Source organism: Barbus barbus, assembly GCF_936440315.1.
Source record: "Barbus barbus genome assembly, chromosome: 43".
Lineage (NCBI taxonomy): Eukaryota > Metazoa > Chordata > Actinopteri > Cypriniformes > Cyprinidae > Barbus > Barbus barbus.
The window spans coordinates 21,572,777-21,590,026 of record NC_136721.1 but is presented as its reverse complement, the minus strand read 5'-3'; the positions used below and the strand labels follow the sequence as shown (position 1 = coordinate 21,590,026).

General features: G+C 35.0%; 1 protein-coding gene across 1 annotated transcript; it reads right to left on the bottom strand.

Annotated features, from left to right (window-relative positions):
* Positions 1–5,781: 5,781 nt before the first annotated feature.
* LOC306862361 (protein S100-Z) lies at positions 5,782–16,215 on the bottom strand. The gene is made up of 4 exons (XM_079405125.1): positions 16,112–16,215; positions 11,236–11,456; positions 10,753–10,909; positions 5,782–6,296 (listed from the first exon to the last, which is right to left on the bottom strand). Exons 3-4 carry the CDS (start codon positions 10,891–10,893, stop codon positions 6,120–6,122), a joined length of 318 nt encoding a protein of 105 aa, XP_079261251.1. The 5' UTR covers positions 10,894–10,909; positions 11,236–11,456; positions 16,112–16,215; the 3' UTR covers positions 5,782–6,119.
* Between the last annotated feature and the right edge of the window lie 1,035 nt (positions 16,216–17,250).

The following is a 17,250-nucleotide window of genomic DNA, read 5'->3' as shown; positions in this document are numbered from 1 at the left end:
TTTATAAGCATTTTTTAATGATTTATTTTTCCATTAACTAACATGAATAATTTTTTCTAACACAAATTAATAAAGTAAAAAATATATTGTTAATATTTAATGTTATTTGTGAATTAACCAATGTTAAAAAACAACATTATTTAACTGTTGTTAATTTACATCATTAATAATTATATACCATTTAATGTTGATCAAAATCAATTCCAAAATGTGTTAATATATTATTAAATTTTAAAGTTTTATCTTTTGAACATGACTATTTTTCTAATATAAAAAATATTTTGTTCATTGTTAGTTCATTGTAAGTTCATACTATCAATGAAGAATTAACATGCTGTAAAAAATATATTTCATTGTTAGTTCATGTTAATGAATGCATTCCCTACTGTTAACAAATGAGACTTAATTATAAAGTGTTATCAAAACCTTTAATGCTTTATAAGCATTTTTTAAGGATTTTATTGAGATGTTTAAACAGACCCTCTCTCTCTCTCCCTCTCTCTCTCCCCCTCCACACTCACTGAACTCACACAGTCAGTCACCCACCCAGTCACCTACCGCAAACATTAGAAGCACAGAGACAGGAGAACTCTGATAGTTTTTAAATTTTCTCCTCCGCATAGTGTATTGTAAATTCATGAAATTAATCACATATCCTCAGACTGTATTGTTCTGTGTATGTAATTTTTTATGAAGTGTTTGGAAGCTGCTCTTAAAAGAAAAAAAGAAAAGAAAAGTTTTCTCTTTTTTACTGTAACTTTAATAAATTGCCATTAAATCATCGTTCAAGATATCCTAAATCCGTCCGCAATTTAGCATCTTCAGTATTTTGGCATCATAAGAAAAAATGTTTGGTGTGATTTCCGTGTTTCTGTTTGGAGGAGCATGAATTTGTTTACAGCCTGTTTAAAAACAAAACCCACATTAAAATAAATATAGCCGACTTCCTGTTGGTCGTAGCTAATGACTGTAAATTAGAAAGTTGTCCGGATTAATAAGAACAATTTATGTACCGAGTTTGGTGTCTGTAGCTATCATTATATATATATAAACATTAATAATTATATACCATTTAATGTTGATCAATATTAATTCCAAAATGTGTTAATATATTATTACATTTGAAAGTTTATCTTTTGAACATGACTATTTTTCTAACATTAAAAAGATTAATAAATGCTTTAAAAAAATTGTTCTTTGTTAGTTCATACTATCATGGAAGAATTAACATGATGTAAAAATATATTTTTCATTGTTAGTTCACGTTAATTAATGCATTTCCTAATGTTAAGAATTGAGACCTTATTTAATGATTTATAAGCATTTTTTAAAGATTTTAAAAAACAGACCCTCTCTCTCTTTCTCTCTCTCACCCAGCTCCTCAATCCACACAGTCACTCACACAGTCACTCACACCCCACCCCACCCCACCCCTCACTCAGCTGCAGGCTGACAGGGATCTCTCACTCAGAAGCAGTCTAAGAGCTCTCTGATAGTTTTTAAATTTTCTCCTAAGCATAGTGTATTGTAAATTCATGAAATTAATCACATATCCTCAGACTGTATTGTTCTGTGTATGTAATTTTTTATGAAGTGTTTGGAAGCTGCTCTTAAAAGATAAAAAAAAAAAAAAATTATCTTTTTTACTGTAACTTTAATAAATTGCCATTAAATCATCGTTCAAGATATCCTAAATCCGTCCGCAATTTAGCATCTTCAGTATTTTGGCATCATGATAAAAAATGTTTGGTGTGATTTCCGTGTTTCTGCTTGGAGGAGTATTAATTTGTTTACAGCCCGTTTTTAAAAAAAACCCACATTAAAATAAATATAGCCGACTTCCTGTTGGTCGTAGCTAATGACTGTAAATTAGAAAATTGTCCGGATTAATAAGAACAATTTATGTACCGAGTTTGGTGTCTGTAGCTAAAACTAACCCCCTCATTTTTGACAAAAGGTGGCGCTATAGAGTGTCTCTTCCACGCCCGTTTATGAGCTTTTTCCAGTGTCTAACTATCATTAATACTGATATGTGTGTTGAGTTTCATGACATTCTAAACATGTTATCTGCCTCAAAATCACCGGAAACGAATTTTCAACTTTGACACGTTGCCATGGCAACATAATTTTAGATATCAATATTCCCTTCACAGTTTTACATCGGCCGTGTTTTGACATTATTCTGGTGAAGTTTGAAGCAAATCGAGGTAAAAGAAGATGCTGAATTCAAAGCATTTTGAAAACGACACACTTCCTGCAGCCAGTTGGTGGCGCTATAACTTTCAGTCATAATAGTCACATCTATCCGATCGGCATCATACAACGAACAAATCACTGAAGTTTGATATACATCATACAATGTATGTGGACGTTATTAGGCATTTCCTGGGTCTCATTTTTCGCCATAACTTCATCGCCTCGCCACGGGCAAACCGTTCGACATATCAAAAATATCTTCGCAATTTAGCGTCCCCAATGTCTTGAGATCATGTTCACCGAGTTTGGTGGCAATCGTATGGAAATCCTCAGAGGAGTATATCAAATTCCAGAGCATGCGCTTTTTAAACAGCCCTGAATAGCCGACTTCCTGTTGGGCGGAGCCTATGACATGCTGCGCGGAAGTTGTTCGGCTCAATGAGTTCTATATGTGTACCGAGTTTCATATGAATACGTGCAAGTATGTGTGAGCTATACATCAAGCTTTCTGACAATTTTCCAGGGGGCGCCGTAGAGCCCCTGTGCCACGCCCGGGTCCCAGCCTCAGCGGCGTCCTAATGGCCGCAGGTTCCAACGTGCGTGCCAATTTTCGAGAGTTTTCGGGCACGTTAAGGCCCCCAAAAGTGCCCGGATGATTGAAATAAAAAAAAATAAAAAAATAAAAAAAAAATAAAAAAAAAAAAATAATAATCCTTAGAAGAACAATAGGGCCCTGCGCCTTACTGGCTTGGGCCCTAAATATAATAACTATATAATTTATTGTAACCATATATATAAATATATATAACTTTACACACACACACACACACTAGCTTATAGATAATGCTTCAAAACTGCCAGACATGGACTAAAAGCCATAAAAGTTTTATTTTAATCACATTGCATCCAGTCACTGAGCAGAAAAACTGAGTATATGCACCTCAGTTGGAAATGTGCACTCATAAAAATCAAACACTCTTATCCAATAATGTCATAATGCAATTACAGTATGGTGCCTGTTAATTAAAATGACATTTTACGCAGTGAGCTTCATTATTAGCACACTTATCACTGATACCAGTGCACGGGACAGAGACAGACGCTCAGGAGAAAGTGCGTCATACAGTGAGCAGAGCTCTGGAGAGAATATCAAGTGCTCTATAGAGAGAAGATGAAGCACAGTGCTGAGGGACAGACAACGGAAATGAAATGTTTCTGAAGTCGTTACTGAAGCACAGCAGTGTTTGGAGGAAAAACAAGACTTCTGATAAATAACCTGCCTTTTGTCTGATGTATTTCCCAACACAGACACTTCAAACCTTTAAGATGGACTATAAAGCACAAGAACACATGGTCATCCAGTGCATGGTTTCACTTCATAGTGCTGATAGCAGAGTGATAAAGTATTATGTATTCCTGGATCAAAATGAACTAAATGGACTGAATTCCTGTCAAACCCCATAACCGTAAAAGTGATAGTTTAACCAAAATTGAAAAGAACACCATTATTTACGCACACTCACGTCATTCAAAACCTGTATGACTTTCTTCTGTGGACAGCAAAAGATACATTTGGTGAAAATTAACGACAGCGCATCAACACAGAAGTCATGTATCCCACAATGCAATGCTCTTAAATTAACCTTATAGTGTTATGAATAAAACAGATGTTATTTCAGCTGTGATTTTTAACTTGTTATATGGACTAATTTTTTGTTTGGACTAATGTTTTGTTTGGAAATGAGTGTTTAGTTCACAAATATATATATATATATATATATATATGAAATAATGACTGATACCAGTGCTATTTTACTATTATTTGTTACTATTTATTAATATACACACACACACACACACACACACACACACACACACACACACATAAGTATTGGTAAAGACAAAATTGCTTTGCTGGCTGTGGAGTCAAGACATTTGCAAATATGATTAAAATATGAATAAGAGACAAATCTTAAGTATTGGGACAGTTGAACAAAAGGCAGATATAAAAGATTAAAAGCTATTATTTAGCTGCAGATCCCTTGCGCACAATCACAGCAGTGAGTCTGTGACCCATAGACATCACCAGACTCTTGGTCTCATCCTCTGAAATACTTTTCCCAGCCTTTAATGCAGCCAATTCCAATTGTTGCTTGTTTTGGGGAGTTTCTGCCTTTACTCTCCTCTTCAGCTGGTGAAATTCATGTTCAATCAGATTTAAATCCGGAGATTGACCTGGGTAATCTAAGACTTTCCATTTCTTTGCCCTTATAAATTCCTTGACTGAACTGGCAGGGTGTTTTGGGTCATTGTCCTGATGCAATATGAAGCACTTCCCAATGAATCTGGGTGCATTTTCTTGAATATTGGTAGGCAAGATGGTTTTGTACCCTTCCAAATTCATTCTGCTACTGTCATCATACATTAAGTCATCAGTAAAGTTGAGAGGGCCTGTTCCAGAGGCAGCCATACATGCCCATGCCATGACACCACCTCCACCATGCTTTACAGATGAGGCTGTATGCTTGGGATCATTTGCAGTTCCCTTTTTTTATCCCCATTTTTGCTTTCCCATCACTTAGATAAAGGTTCATCTTTGTATCATCGGTCCATAAACACAGTTGCAAAACTCTTCTGGCTCACCTTTGTGCTTTTTTGCAAACTCTAATCTTGCCTTTCTATTTTTGGTGCTGGTCAGAGGTTTGCATCTTGCTGTGTAGCATCTGTAATTCTGTGTCAAAGTCTCCTGAGGACAGTAGATTGTCAGAGCATCACCCCAGCTTTCTGGAAGTTGTTGGTGATTTTACAGACACGTCTTTTAGGGTTCATTTTCACAGCTTTTATGATTTGTCTGTCATCAACTTCTGTTGTTTTCTCAGCCGATCAGGTAGTTGTTGGTTGCTGGTGTCGCTGGTGGTTTCCAAACTCTTGATTTCTCCATGCCCTTTGTTTTTGCTATAGCTCTAATTGACTTTCTCTTTTCTTTTAGCATCCAAATATCTTGCTTTTCTCTCAAAGTCAGCTCCCTCATCTTCATCCTGGTTTGTGTGTGTCATCATCGAATGCAAGATTCATAATACAGAAGTAATGGATATAACTAATACGACACATTCCCTGCTTTTAATATCTGCAGAATTAATGAAACAGGACACAGCTGATCACTTAGAAAGACCTGTGAGGCAACTGCTCCAATACTTATGCTCACATCAGATAGAGGGATGAAACTCTAAAAGTGCTGAACTTCTTAGCTGGTAAAACATCTATGTGTTGAATCACCCAATAATAAAATGTGACATTCTGTAGTTTTTTGTTATTTTCATTAGTTTTTCACATTTAATTTTTTTCAATTATATAAATAGTAATTAAAATATTACCATTTAGTTTTAAATGTGTGTATATATATATATATATATATATATATATATATATATATATATATATATATATATATATATATATATATATATATATATATATATATATATATATATATATATATAAGATACCATTTAAAACAAACAGTAAGCAGTATTCAGTGCGTACTGTGAAATCTCATTACTGCGAAATGAGAGAAACAACATTATTCAGCTTAGGTTTTATGATTTAATGAGTGAAAAAAATATAAGAGGAACATAGAAGCAGAAGATATAGACATCTACACACTATCAGATCCACTGTATTCTACAGATATATGATAATAAAGACCAGCTTTCAGTTTATAAGTACATCCTTTCATTTCAGAAAAAATACATAATTTTAAACAAATTAAATATAATTCATTGTTATTTAATGGTCAGTTTGCTTTTGATACAAACCAAGGATTGACAGTAAACAGCTAACATAAGGACATGTGGTCTGGTTCTTAACAAACGCTTTAACGCATCATAGAGCATTACACGTGCAGGTAATTTCATGCATCCATTTCATTTGCCTTTCTTTTCATCTTTGCCTTTCTTCTTCTGTTGTTCCTGGAAGAAGTCATTGCATGCAACCGTCAGCGCTGCCACCAGCACCACAAACTCGTTAAAGTCGACCTCATTATCCTTGTTGGAGTCCAGATCGTTCATGATCTTTTCCACTAGATGGGGGTCCTTCTGAGACTAAACAAAGGCAGAACAAACAAAGCAACTCAGCACAGTTTGAAACATGTGAATGTCATATTGTGCATTTACACACAAATGATTTTGGTACTGGATGCTGATTGGTCAAAATTATATGTAATATTTTCATATAATACTGTATACATACATATAGCACATTTGGCCCTGTAATCAAAATGCCATCATAACATTCTACTTCTTTTTTTGCATTTAATAATTAATTTAAATAAAAATTAAGTAAACAGACATTACAAAAATTAACAAAATGTTCTATACAAATAGTGTGAATATATATATATATTAGTCCTGTCAAATGATTAATTGCATCCAAAACAAAAGTTTTTATTTACACAATATATCTGTGTGTACTGTATATATTTATTATGTATATATAAATACACACATACAGTATATATTTAGGAAATATTTACATGTACATATATTCATATAATTTGTTATATATAAAAATATTTAATATACTGTATAAACGTAACATATTTTTCTTAAATATATACATGCATGTGTGTGTATTTATATATACATAATAAATATATACAGTACACACAGATATATTATATAAATAAAAGCTTTTATTTTGGATGCAATTAATCGCGATGCACCACTAATATATATATATACTTTCTTATAGATATACTTTCAAATAAAATTGCTTAATTTTGGGTATATGTTTTGGTGCTTTTCCACTGCATGGTACGGTTCAGTATGGCTTTTGGGGGGTTTTCCACTGGGTACAGTACCTGGTCATTTTTTTAGTACCACCTCAGCCGAGGTACCAAGCCAGCTGTACTGTTACCAAAACGTGACGTGTAAACTCTGCCAATCAGTGATTGGTCGGAGAAAATCGTCACTGCCTGCATCATTGAATTTGCGGCACGAAACACAACTGACCGGCTAGATTTAAATCAGAACAGCCAGTGAAGGATCGAATACAACCGTTTTGAATGAGCGCACCTTTCTTTTAACAACCAAAAAAATGGCTGTTTCGTTGTCTGCTGAGGAAGTACAGACGTTCCTCTCGTTGATAGTCGAGGAGCGGATCCAGCTAGAGCTTGATGGAGTGATGCGGAATTAAAACGTTTTTCAAAAGTCACAGCAGTAGAGGCGGTGCGACTATAATGACATGTGAATAATCCCGCCCACTCGAAAGCGGTACTAAACTGCAGTGGAAATGCAGACTGAGCCGAACTGAGCCGTGCCGTGCCGTTCTGAACCGTGCCGAGCCGAGTCGTACCACGCAGTGGAAAAGCGCCATTTGTTTTTATATGAGCACTAACACTGTCATTGTGTCACGATCTCTAGCTGGAGTGCCCGTGAGCTTCGCTAGAGGGCAATCCATCCCAGATTTCTACCACTCCATCAAAGACTTAATTTCCCATAATCCTTTTCCCGGCCTCATAAGCACTCACTGTTTGCACCTGTGTCTCATTTACCCTGTCTGCTCACCCTGTATGAGTCTGGCTCATTTTGTTATAGTGAAGTCTTGTGTGTGTCATTGCTGCAATTCTATGCCTTGTTCCATGTTTCTTCTGGTTCTTGCTCCTGTTACTCTGCCTGTCTTTTGGATTAACCCTTTGTCTGTTTTTGCCCTGTTGTTATTGTTTGGACTGATCACCTGTGTATGACCTTTGCCTGTTTTTGGACTCTGTTTGTGGTTTACCCTTCTTTAAATACACTGCATTTGGATCCTCTGCCTTTGTGTCTTGGAGCAGTTCATGACACATTGATACTGTTGTAACAGTATGTTTCCAGACCATTCAAAAAAGATCATCAGATCCATCTCATGGATGTCCATCTGTCTATCCTGACATTCATTCCACGTGAGCACTATTGGCAAAACCCACTGGCCGTTTGTCCCAGTGGTGATGCTGGTAACCTATCTGTGTGTGTGTGTGTGCGTGTGTGTGTGTGTGTGTGTGGTTAACACATGAAGCCACCAGACACAGTTTAACATCTCACTCACTACTCTTTCTGCCTCCTAACGTTACAGTACACACTCCCTGGAGAGCGTGTGTGTGTTGTGGCGAGGGAGAGGTGCGAGTCTATATCGGGCTGTGTTCCAGCCAGTAATTGATGAAGCGTAAGCAACAGCCTCCTTCTGATGATGCGTACACAGCTGAGACCCACATCTCACAAAAACACAGCCAGCTCATATTTCATCCCAAAAATGAAATGAAGAAAATGAGAAATTATGTTATGTAACGGAAAGAAAAGCCTGTTTTTTGAACCATTAAAATTTTGTTGCATTGAGATGTTATTTGCATGACAATTAAGCACATTTGTCCTCATAATGCTAATGCAATCAAAACATTTTACTTTGCAGTTTTCTTTTTTCCCCAGTTGCATTTAACTGTATCATTAGTATAAATTAGCATAATATGTTATTTAAAACAGTATGAACACATTACAACAAAAACTAACCTGTCAAAATGTTCTATTCAAAGAAAATACACACATACTTATATATATATATATACACATACACACACACAAACACACTAATGCATTTTTAGATCTATCTATCTATCTATCTATCTATCTATCTATCTATCTATCTATCTATCTATCTATCTATCTATCTATCTATCTATCTATCTATCTATCTATCTATCTATCTATCTATCTATCGTTCTTTCATTCTATCTGTCTATCTATCTATCTATAGCTTTATGCTAAATGCTCTAAATTATTTATTATTATTAAATGTATAAAATTATTTTAAACTATAATATATATAATAATATTTTATTTATTTATTTATTTATTATTTTATTATAATCTTTGCATTAAAATCATGAGAATGTGAATTTTTACATAACAATAATGAATATATAATGCAGAACTCCTAATAGTCCTAAAATAGGCTTTTTCTGCAGCAATTAATTTTTTATTACTAAAAATAGTACACATTTAAAAGAAATAATAATAATAAAGTAAAATAAAAAAATAATTTATTTTAATTTCGGTATGACTATGATCTAGGTTTGTTCTTTCCAGGTTTATAAGATTCACTCAAAGAGGGAACTTATTTTCCTCTCGACACACACACACACACACACACACTGCTCAAATCCCCAAAGACCTGCATGGATTCGTCAGAGAGACACACCAGGATGCTGTTTGACCCAAGCACTGGTTTCCTGAACTTTTGTCTCACTGAGATTCAGATAAAGTTTCCTAATCATGAATGGGGTCAGTTTTATGGAAAGATATTGTATCTGATGGGAAAGAAATAATTAATTTAATGCATTTCCTCAGATTTTCAGCCAGCTCACCAAGTGGCCTTTCCCAGTGTGTGAGCTGAAATTACACGGCTGTGCACACAGGAAATGAATTCAACGCAAACACAGTAAACGACATGAAAAGTTTATTGCGAAATTAACCAAATCATTATCACTAATCAACACGCCGGAGCCAAAAGCTCACTCAGATGCGCACATATTAATGCATGCAGTAAGAGCAGGGTACGTGCTGCATGTCAAGATGAGATCTCAAATCTCAATAGATGGCATTAAAGCATTATGTATGGTTGAATAAGCAGTCAGTGAGGTGATGTTATGGGCTGTTTTCTTGAAGGAAAGGGAGTGCTTTGAACTCCACGGTAAGTTTCCCTCTCGCTCTGGGTGTGTGTTCATATAACAGCTCTCATGTGATATTAGGTCAAAAGATTACACATGATTTAAATTCATTTCCTGATGAGAAAACCAAAATAAACCTCAATTTCCATAAATGCTTGCAAAAAAGGTCGCAAATGCATTCATAAATATCCATAGCGTAATACATTTATTTTCTATACACACTGCAGAAATCCAAAATAAACCTGGATTATAAAAAATATTTTTTTCTTTGTCATGTAACTTATTGCAGTAGCTTATTTTATTCATTTAAATATTTGCATTAACAAAAGTAATTTTTAAGTGTCAGGTCATATATTTTATATATATATATATATATGTATATATATATATTATTTATCTTTATTAATTATGTATATATAGTGTACATTATTTTTTATTAATAAATATACAAATGAATATTAATAAGGATATCTTTTAATTTAGTAAAATATTTCTATATTTTGTAAATTAATGAATAAAAATTATTATTATTATATTGTATACATTCTATTTATCAATTAAATTATTAAAAACAAACAAACAAAATATATAGTATACATTATTTTTTGTAATATATACAAAAAATTATCAAAATGTATATATATTTTATAAAATAATAATAATAATAATAATAATAATAATAATTCTTGTAAATGTACATACATATAAATGTTTTTGTATGTCTCTTTGCTTTTCCAGTTTGGATTACGATTAGTTGTATTAATTTTACAATGCAGGCCCATAACAAATGAACTCTGATAAAAGCCAGATTATATTCAAGTTAAGCTTTGAAATTTGTTGTGAAAGTTCTGAATGCTAACCATGAGGAAGTCGGTGAGTTCGCTGTTGAGAAGTTCCTTCAGCTCTCCTTTACTGAGTTTGTATTTGTCTCCCTCGCTCCCTGAGTAGTTGTGAAAGACGGTGATGAGCGCATCCATGGCTCCCTCCAGTTTACTGGGCATTACTGCTGCAGAGCACCTGTGGAGCAAACAGGAGACACGTTCACTTCAGACCGACCCGCTGCTAGTCATGCATAACTATTTTGTGGCCATATTTTTCAAAAGTGTCATACTATTTTATAAATTTTTTTTGGACATGGCAGAATGTCAGTACTAGGGCACACAATATAATAATCATTCAGTACCGTGATGTACATCAAAGTACCATCAATCTCCAATGGTACTCCCACGGCAAGGTTAAAAATAATTTTAAAAGCACAAACTTCATTTTAACAAGTTATTGGACATCTTTGCAATAATAACTGAAGTCTAAAGTTTCCTGGCAAAGAGAAAAATGTGTCTTACCTCGTTGAGAGCTGAGAAGTGAAGTTCTGTGTGTTGGTGTCTTCAGGAGTGGATGAAGTTGTTTTTGAGTAACCTGTGCAGGAAAGACCCTCCTTTGTTGTCGTGACGATGTACGATAGCTCAGGTGTTGTACCATAGTAACCCTGTGATCTCAATCCGCACCCTGCCACACACCTGCACTGAAAACACACTCCAAATAGAGCAACGGCCTCCTGAGAGTCCTCCACACACACACACACACACACACACACACACACACACACACACACACACACACACAAACACACACACACACACGTTGGTTTTTGTGGTTTATGGGGACTCTCCATAGGCGTAATGGTTTTTATTCTGAACAAACTGTGTGTGCTATTGCCCTACACCAACCCTACACCTAAACTTAGCCCTCACAGGAGACTTTGTGCATTTTTAGATTTTCAAAAAAACACCATTTAGTATGTTTTTTAAGCCTTTTGAATTACGGGGACATAGGCAGTGTCCTCATAAACCACCTTCATATTGTAATACCTCTGTCATTATACAAATTTGTGTCCTCATAAACCACATAAACATGCACACACACACACACACACACTCACGCACAAACTGAACAATTATCCATTAAATCATTACAAACACAGTTTCCAAATATTTTTTCTTCATTGTTATTCATTCAACGTTTTTAGAATTTTGAAACGGATAACATTTGAAAGCTGCCATTTTTCCTTAAAATAAATGACCATAATAATCTGTTAATAATATAATTTAACGCCATCAATACACTATCATTCAGAAGTTTGAAAATAATACTGTCATTAATAAAGAATGCATTAAATTCAATTAGAAAGGACAATTAGAATGTTACAAAACATGATAATTTCAAATAAATGCTGTTCTTTTGAACTGTTCTTTCCTGAAAAAACGTATCACTGTTTTCACAAAAATATGAAGCAGCACAACTGTTTTCAACATTGATAATAGGCCTAATAAGAACATTTCTTAAGCCAAAATCAGTATATTATTATGATTTCTGAAGGATCGGATTTCTGAAGTGACACTGAGGACAAGAATAATGAAGCTGAAAAATCTGTTTTGTTTACAGTAATAATGCATTTTAAAATATATTCAAATAGAAAATAGTATCTTAAATAGTAATAATATTTCACAATTTTGACATTTTTGTACAGTATTTCGGATCAAATAAATGCTGCATTGCTGATCAAATCAAGCTCAATCAAAAGCATTAAAAGATGTTACTGACCCTAAACATTTACTAGGCTGATTCAGAAACTTTTGGTCAACCTGCTTCATCAGAAAGATCATGCCGGTTGACAGCACCAATCCATCTATAGCAAACAAACCAAGAAATTCATGCTAAAGTAAAACAGAAGCTAGAAAAATGCAAAACATTAAAAGAGAAAGACAATGTGATTTTAAACATTACTTATTTACAGGAAATGCCTTTGTGATTATGTTAATGGAGATGGCATGACATTTTGGCAACTAGAAATGACAGAGGCCCCCCAGGCATCCCTGGGACCCCGCATGGGGCCTCTGTAAACTGCCTGCCCAGAGTCAAAAGGGCCCACCCCTATATGTCAATACGGCTGGAGCTGTGGAATCTGACAATTCACATGATTTGATTTCATTCTTGTCCACTGCACAAATGGTGCAGGTTTAATTAAATATGATTAGAGGGAAGCTTTCCTTATCAAGTCCCTCTAAAAGCGTTTCATCAGCATCTCTGTCGGGCGCATAAAAGAGCTCTAATTCTGGTCATTAAGTCATTGCAACTGATCAAATAACAAAGCCTATTACCTCTGTCTGGGAATGAGAGAGTGAGCGAGAGAGAAGATAAGAGACTATTATTAAGATTCTGTACTTGGCTTATCACGTGACTGGAGCTTATTTATTTAATCATGTGATTATTAGTGATTCATAGTACTAGAAGACCAGTACTAGAATCTAAACGCAGATGGAGAGAGAAGGATATGTTTTAAGGTTGTTTTCTGATTGTGTTTTCAGTTGTGATATACATACGGTTTATTTAGGATAATTGGGCCATTTTCATCCTCAGTCACCTTGATGGCAAAAAGCATCCCAATTTACTTGAATTCTCCCTATATGGTTGGGCATGTGAGACCTTGGACCCCAAAACCAGTCTTAAGTCGCTGGGGTATATTTGTAGCAATAACCAAAAATACATTGTATGGGTCAAAATTATTGATTTTTCTTTTATGCCAAAAATCATTAGGACATTAAGTAAAGATCATGTTCCATGAAGATATTTAGTAAATTTCCTACCGTAAATATATCAAAACTTAATTTTTGATTAGTAATATGCATGGCTAAGAACTTCATTTGGACGACTTTAAAGGCGATTTTCTCCATTTTTTTTTGTACCCTCAGATTACAGATTTTCAAATAGTTGTATCTTGGCCAAATATTGTCCGATCCTAACAAACCATACATCAATGGAAAGCTTATTTATTAATTTATTCTTTCAGGTGATGTATAAATCTCAATTCTGAAAAATGGACACTTATGACTGTTTTTGTGGTCCATGGTCACATACAGTATGTGGCTTAAAAGTCTTTGCACACTGAGTCCAAAATTTTTGTACGCCTTTTTTCTTTTTTCTCAAAATGCTTGCTATGGATTCAAAAACGCAGAAAATCAAACCTGATCCATTTTTTTTTTAAGACAGACGAAAGTTTCGGAGGCAGTGTGTAAACGTGATTGACACAATATGAAGGCGTATTTATTTTTTAATGTGCGAAAATTTTGGTCTTAGTGTGCAATGACCTTAATTCTTAAGGCCCATTCACACAAAGAATAATAGCTATAATCATGACTACATTAACTTCAACATGATAGCATTGTGTTTATTATAAGTCCGTGCCTCAGTTTTGTTGTCTGCCGCATAAAAAGTGTATTTTTGTGACTTTAAGCCCACTACAGTTAGTTCAGAATTCACTGTCATAAATATAACACAGTGGATAGCTGTACACATGCATTTGTTGTGGCTGTAAAGCAACCTGGACTTTTTGTGGAATTTCGTACCTGGTCAACATTCACCTAAAACAATTGTTTGGGCAAAGTGCTGGAAAGAAATAAAAGCCATTTGCCATATTAGTTAGTGTACTATTCTGAAATGGCATAAAATTACTTTAGATGCTCAAGCTCTTTAAAGTGACCGTGTTTGGATTCTGATTGGCTGTCAATGTATTTGTTGTCCATCCCCCGGAAAAATCATTCTAAAAGTGATTCCAACTGTCATGAAAATTAACCATGGTAAGAAAAGTGTAGTAACCATGTTTTTTTGGCATATTGGTCACATTTGTATAACCACAGTTTTACCATGGTTAAACTATCGCTAGTGTGAAAACCATGGTTAATTTGTGATTAGCATGGTATAACTACCACGATAACCATGGTTTATTTGTAGTAAAACTATGGTTATTTTCATAAGGGGTGGCTATACCGTTATTATGATGTGGACTTCCCTATTGGTTATTACAATTTTTAAAGGCCTATGTATAGTTAACAGTATGAATGGGATAGTTGTTATTCACAGTCAGTGTGAACAGACCATTTTTGTTCTGTACTTTCTGCATGTTTGTCTGTTTCAGCTTGTTCAGAAAGGTTCAGTGCTTCGACTGGAAAATCCAGCAACATCCTCCAAGCAAAGGCGTTTACGTCACAACTATTATTGCTCGAAGGAATGGGACTTGATGACGTACGCGGCGTCCTTGTTTTCCTAAAACTACGGTATTAATCCCATGGAGTTACTCTTGGGTCTAAGAGAACTTCAAACCTAAGACTATAAATTATTTATTTATTTAATATGCGTTCAGAACAGTTTCCCCCCCTAAAAGATAATAGTGTTTCTAGATCTCTCTTTCTCTCCAAGGATGAAGACGTGTCTATTTTTGACTCCAGATCTCACCTGAAGGAGAGCAGAGGGGGGGTCAGGACGAGGCTCAGGTGTGTTTCACCCCCATCCCTGTAAGCTAAAAGTGTTTTCCATTCATTAAGATGATGAAACGTTTCCCTTCTACTGTGTGAATCAGAGTGAGAGAAATCTATTGAATTTACTGTGCTGGAGGGCAGTGACCAAAAGAGTCACACACAGATCCTTAATTTTTTTCATATAATGTCTCAGTGTTCATGCATTCACTGCAGTTGTCTAAACACCATTACAGTAAACAGCACAACATGGTAGTTTCATCACAACTTGAGAGGACAGGCAGCTCGTTGTGATCTGCTGTTTTAATGGCAATGTGTTTCTGACCTCTAGTGGCTCAGCTTTGTAAGTACCAGTGATAGTTTCTTATCATTGAGATACTCTGGAAGTTTTTATTAAAATTTTGAATTGGAAACAACTGACACTACCATTCAAAGTTTGTGGTCCGTGAGATTTTTTATTTTTTTAAGGCTGCATGTATTTGATCAAATGGTAATATTGTGAAATATAATTAGAATTTAAAATAACTGATTTCTATTTGAATATTTGTTTTTATGTAATTTATTCTTGTGATGCAAAGCTGAATTTTCAGCATCATTACTCCAGTCTTCAGTGTCACATGATCTTTTAGGGATCATTCTAATATGCTGATTTGCTGCTCAAGAAACAAACCAGTTACCAAGGCTGTTCATCTACAGAGACTATCTATTTTGCCAGGTAAGAGAATTTGCTCCCATAACTAACCCATTATCCTAATTTAACAACCTAATTCTCGCATAGGTAATCTGCACAGGTAAATAAATATTGCGACAGGTCTGTTGCAATGTAAATTCCTAAACAGCAAATGTGAAATGTCTGTATCATGCCGCATGCTATATAAGAGCTGCAGGCTAGAATTTATAGACAACTCACTGCAACCAGATGATGATGAGCAACTTGAGCAGCTACAGGACTGGACAGCTAATCCTGGTGCTCCTGAAGGCTCTTCCCAGCCATTCAACCAAGCTGAAACCTCCCTCAAGCTGTAGTGGCTTTGACTTGAGCATCTGTGATGAGAAACAATGCCAGTTCAAGTCTCACCAGAACACAAAATACTGAAAACTTCACTTTTATGTTAAATAAATAGTTCCATATATGACATTTGCTGACAGTGTACTCTCCCTCAGGTCATCCAAGATATATATGAGTATGTTTTTTCATTGGAACAGATTTGGAGAATTAGCATTACATCACCTGCTCACCAATGGATCCTCTGCAGTGAATGGGTGCCGTCAGAATGAGAGTCCATACAGCTGATAAAAACATCACAATAATCCACACCACTCCAGTCAATCAATTAAATCTTTTGAAGTGAAAAGCTGTCTGTTTGCAAGAAACAAATTCATCAAGATATTTTTAACTTTAAACCATTGCTTCAAGCAAAAATATAAATCCTCTGTCCATAATATTGATTTCTCCAGTGAAAAAGTTGTCTCGTCTGAATCAGGAGAGAAATGTGCACAGATCAAGCACTGTTTACAAGAGAAAACAGCCCAACCGTTTTAAATGAATACGTTAGTGGATTTTGATATGATATGAGAGGATAACAGTGGATGGTCTTTTTCACTGTGGAAACAATTTTTTATGTATCATGGGCTCGTATTTTGGCCAGGAACGACAGTTTAGAGTTAAAATGCCTTAACAAATGCAGCCTTTAACAAGATGTTAATTGATGGACTGGAGTGGTGTGGATTACTTGTGGATTATTATGATGTTTTTATCAGCCGTTTGAACTCTCATTCTGACGGCGCCCATTCACTGCAGCGGATCCATTGGTGAGCAAGTCATGTAATGCTCATTTTCTCTGAATCTGTTCCAATAAAGAAACAAACTCATCTACTTCTTGGACGGCCTGAGGGTGAGTAAATTTAAATTTTTGTGTAACTTATTCCTTTAATGCAAAACATTATGTATTATAAAGGAACAGCTGACATGAAAATGAAATGTACTCATTTCAAACCTGCATACATTTTATGTTATAAAACAAGAAATAATATATTTCATACTTAATA

Coding starts and splice junctions, on each gene's coding strand:
- LOC306862361 (XM_079405125.1), bottom strand. CDS start 10,893: ATGCCCAGTAAACTGGAGGGAGCCATGGATGCGCTCATCACCGTCTTT. Junction 6,297..10,752: donor AACTCACCGACTTCCTCATG/GTTAGCATTCAG, acceptor GCCTTTGTTTAG/TCTCAGAAGGACCCCCATCT.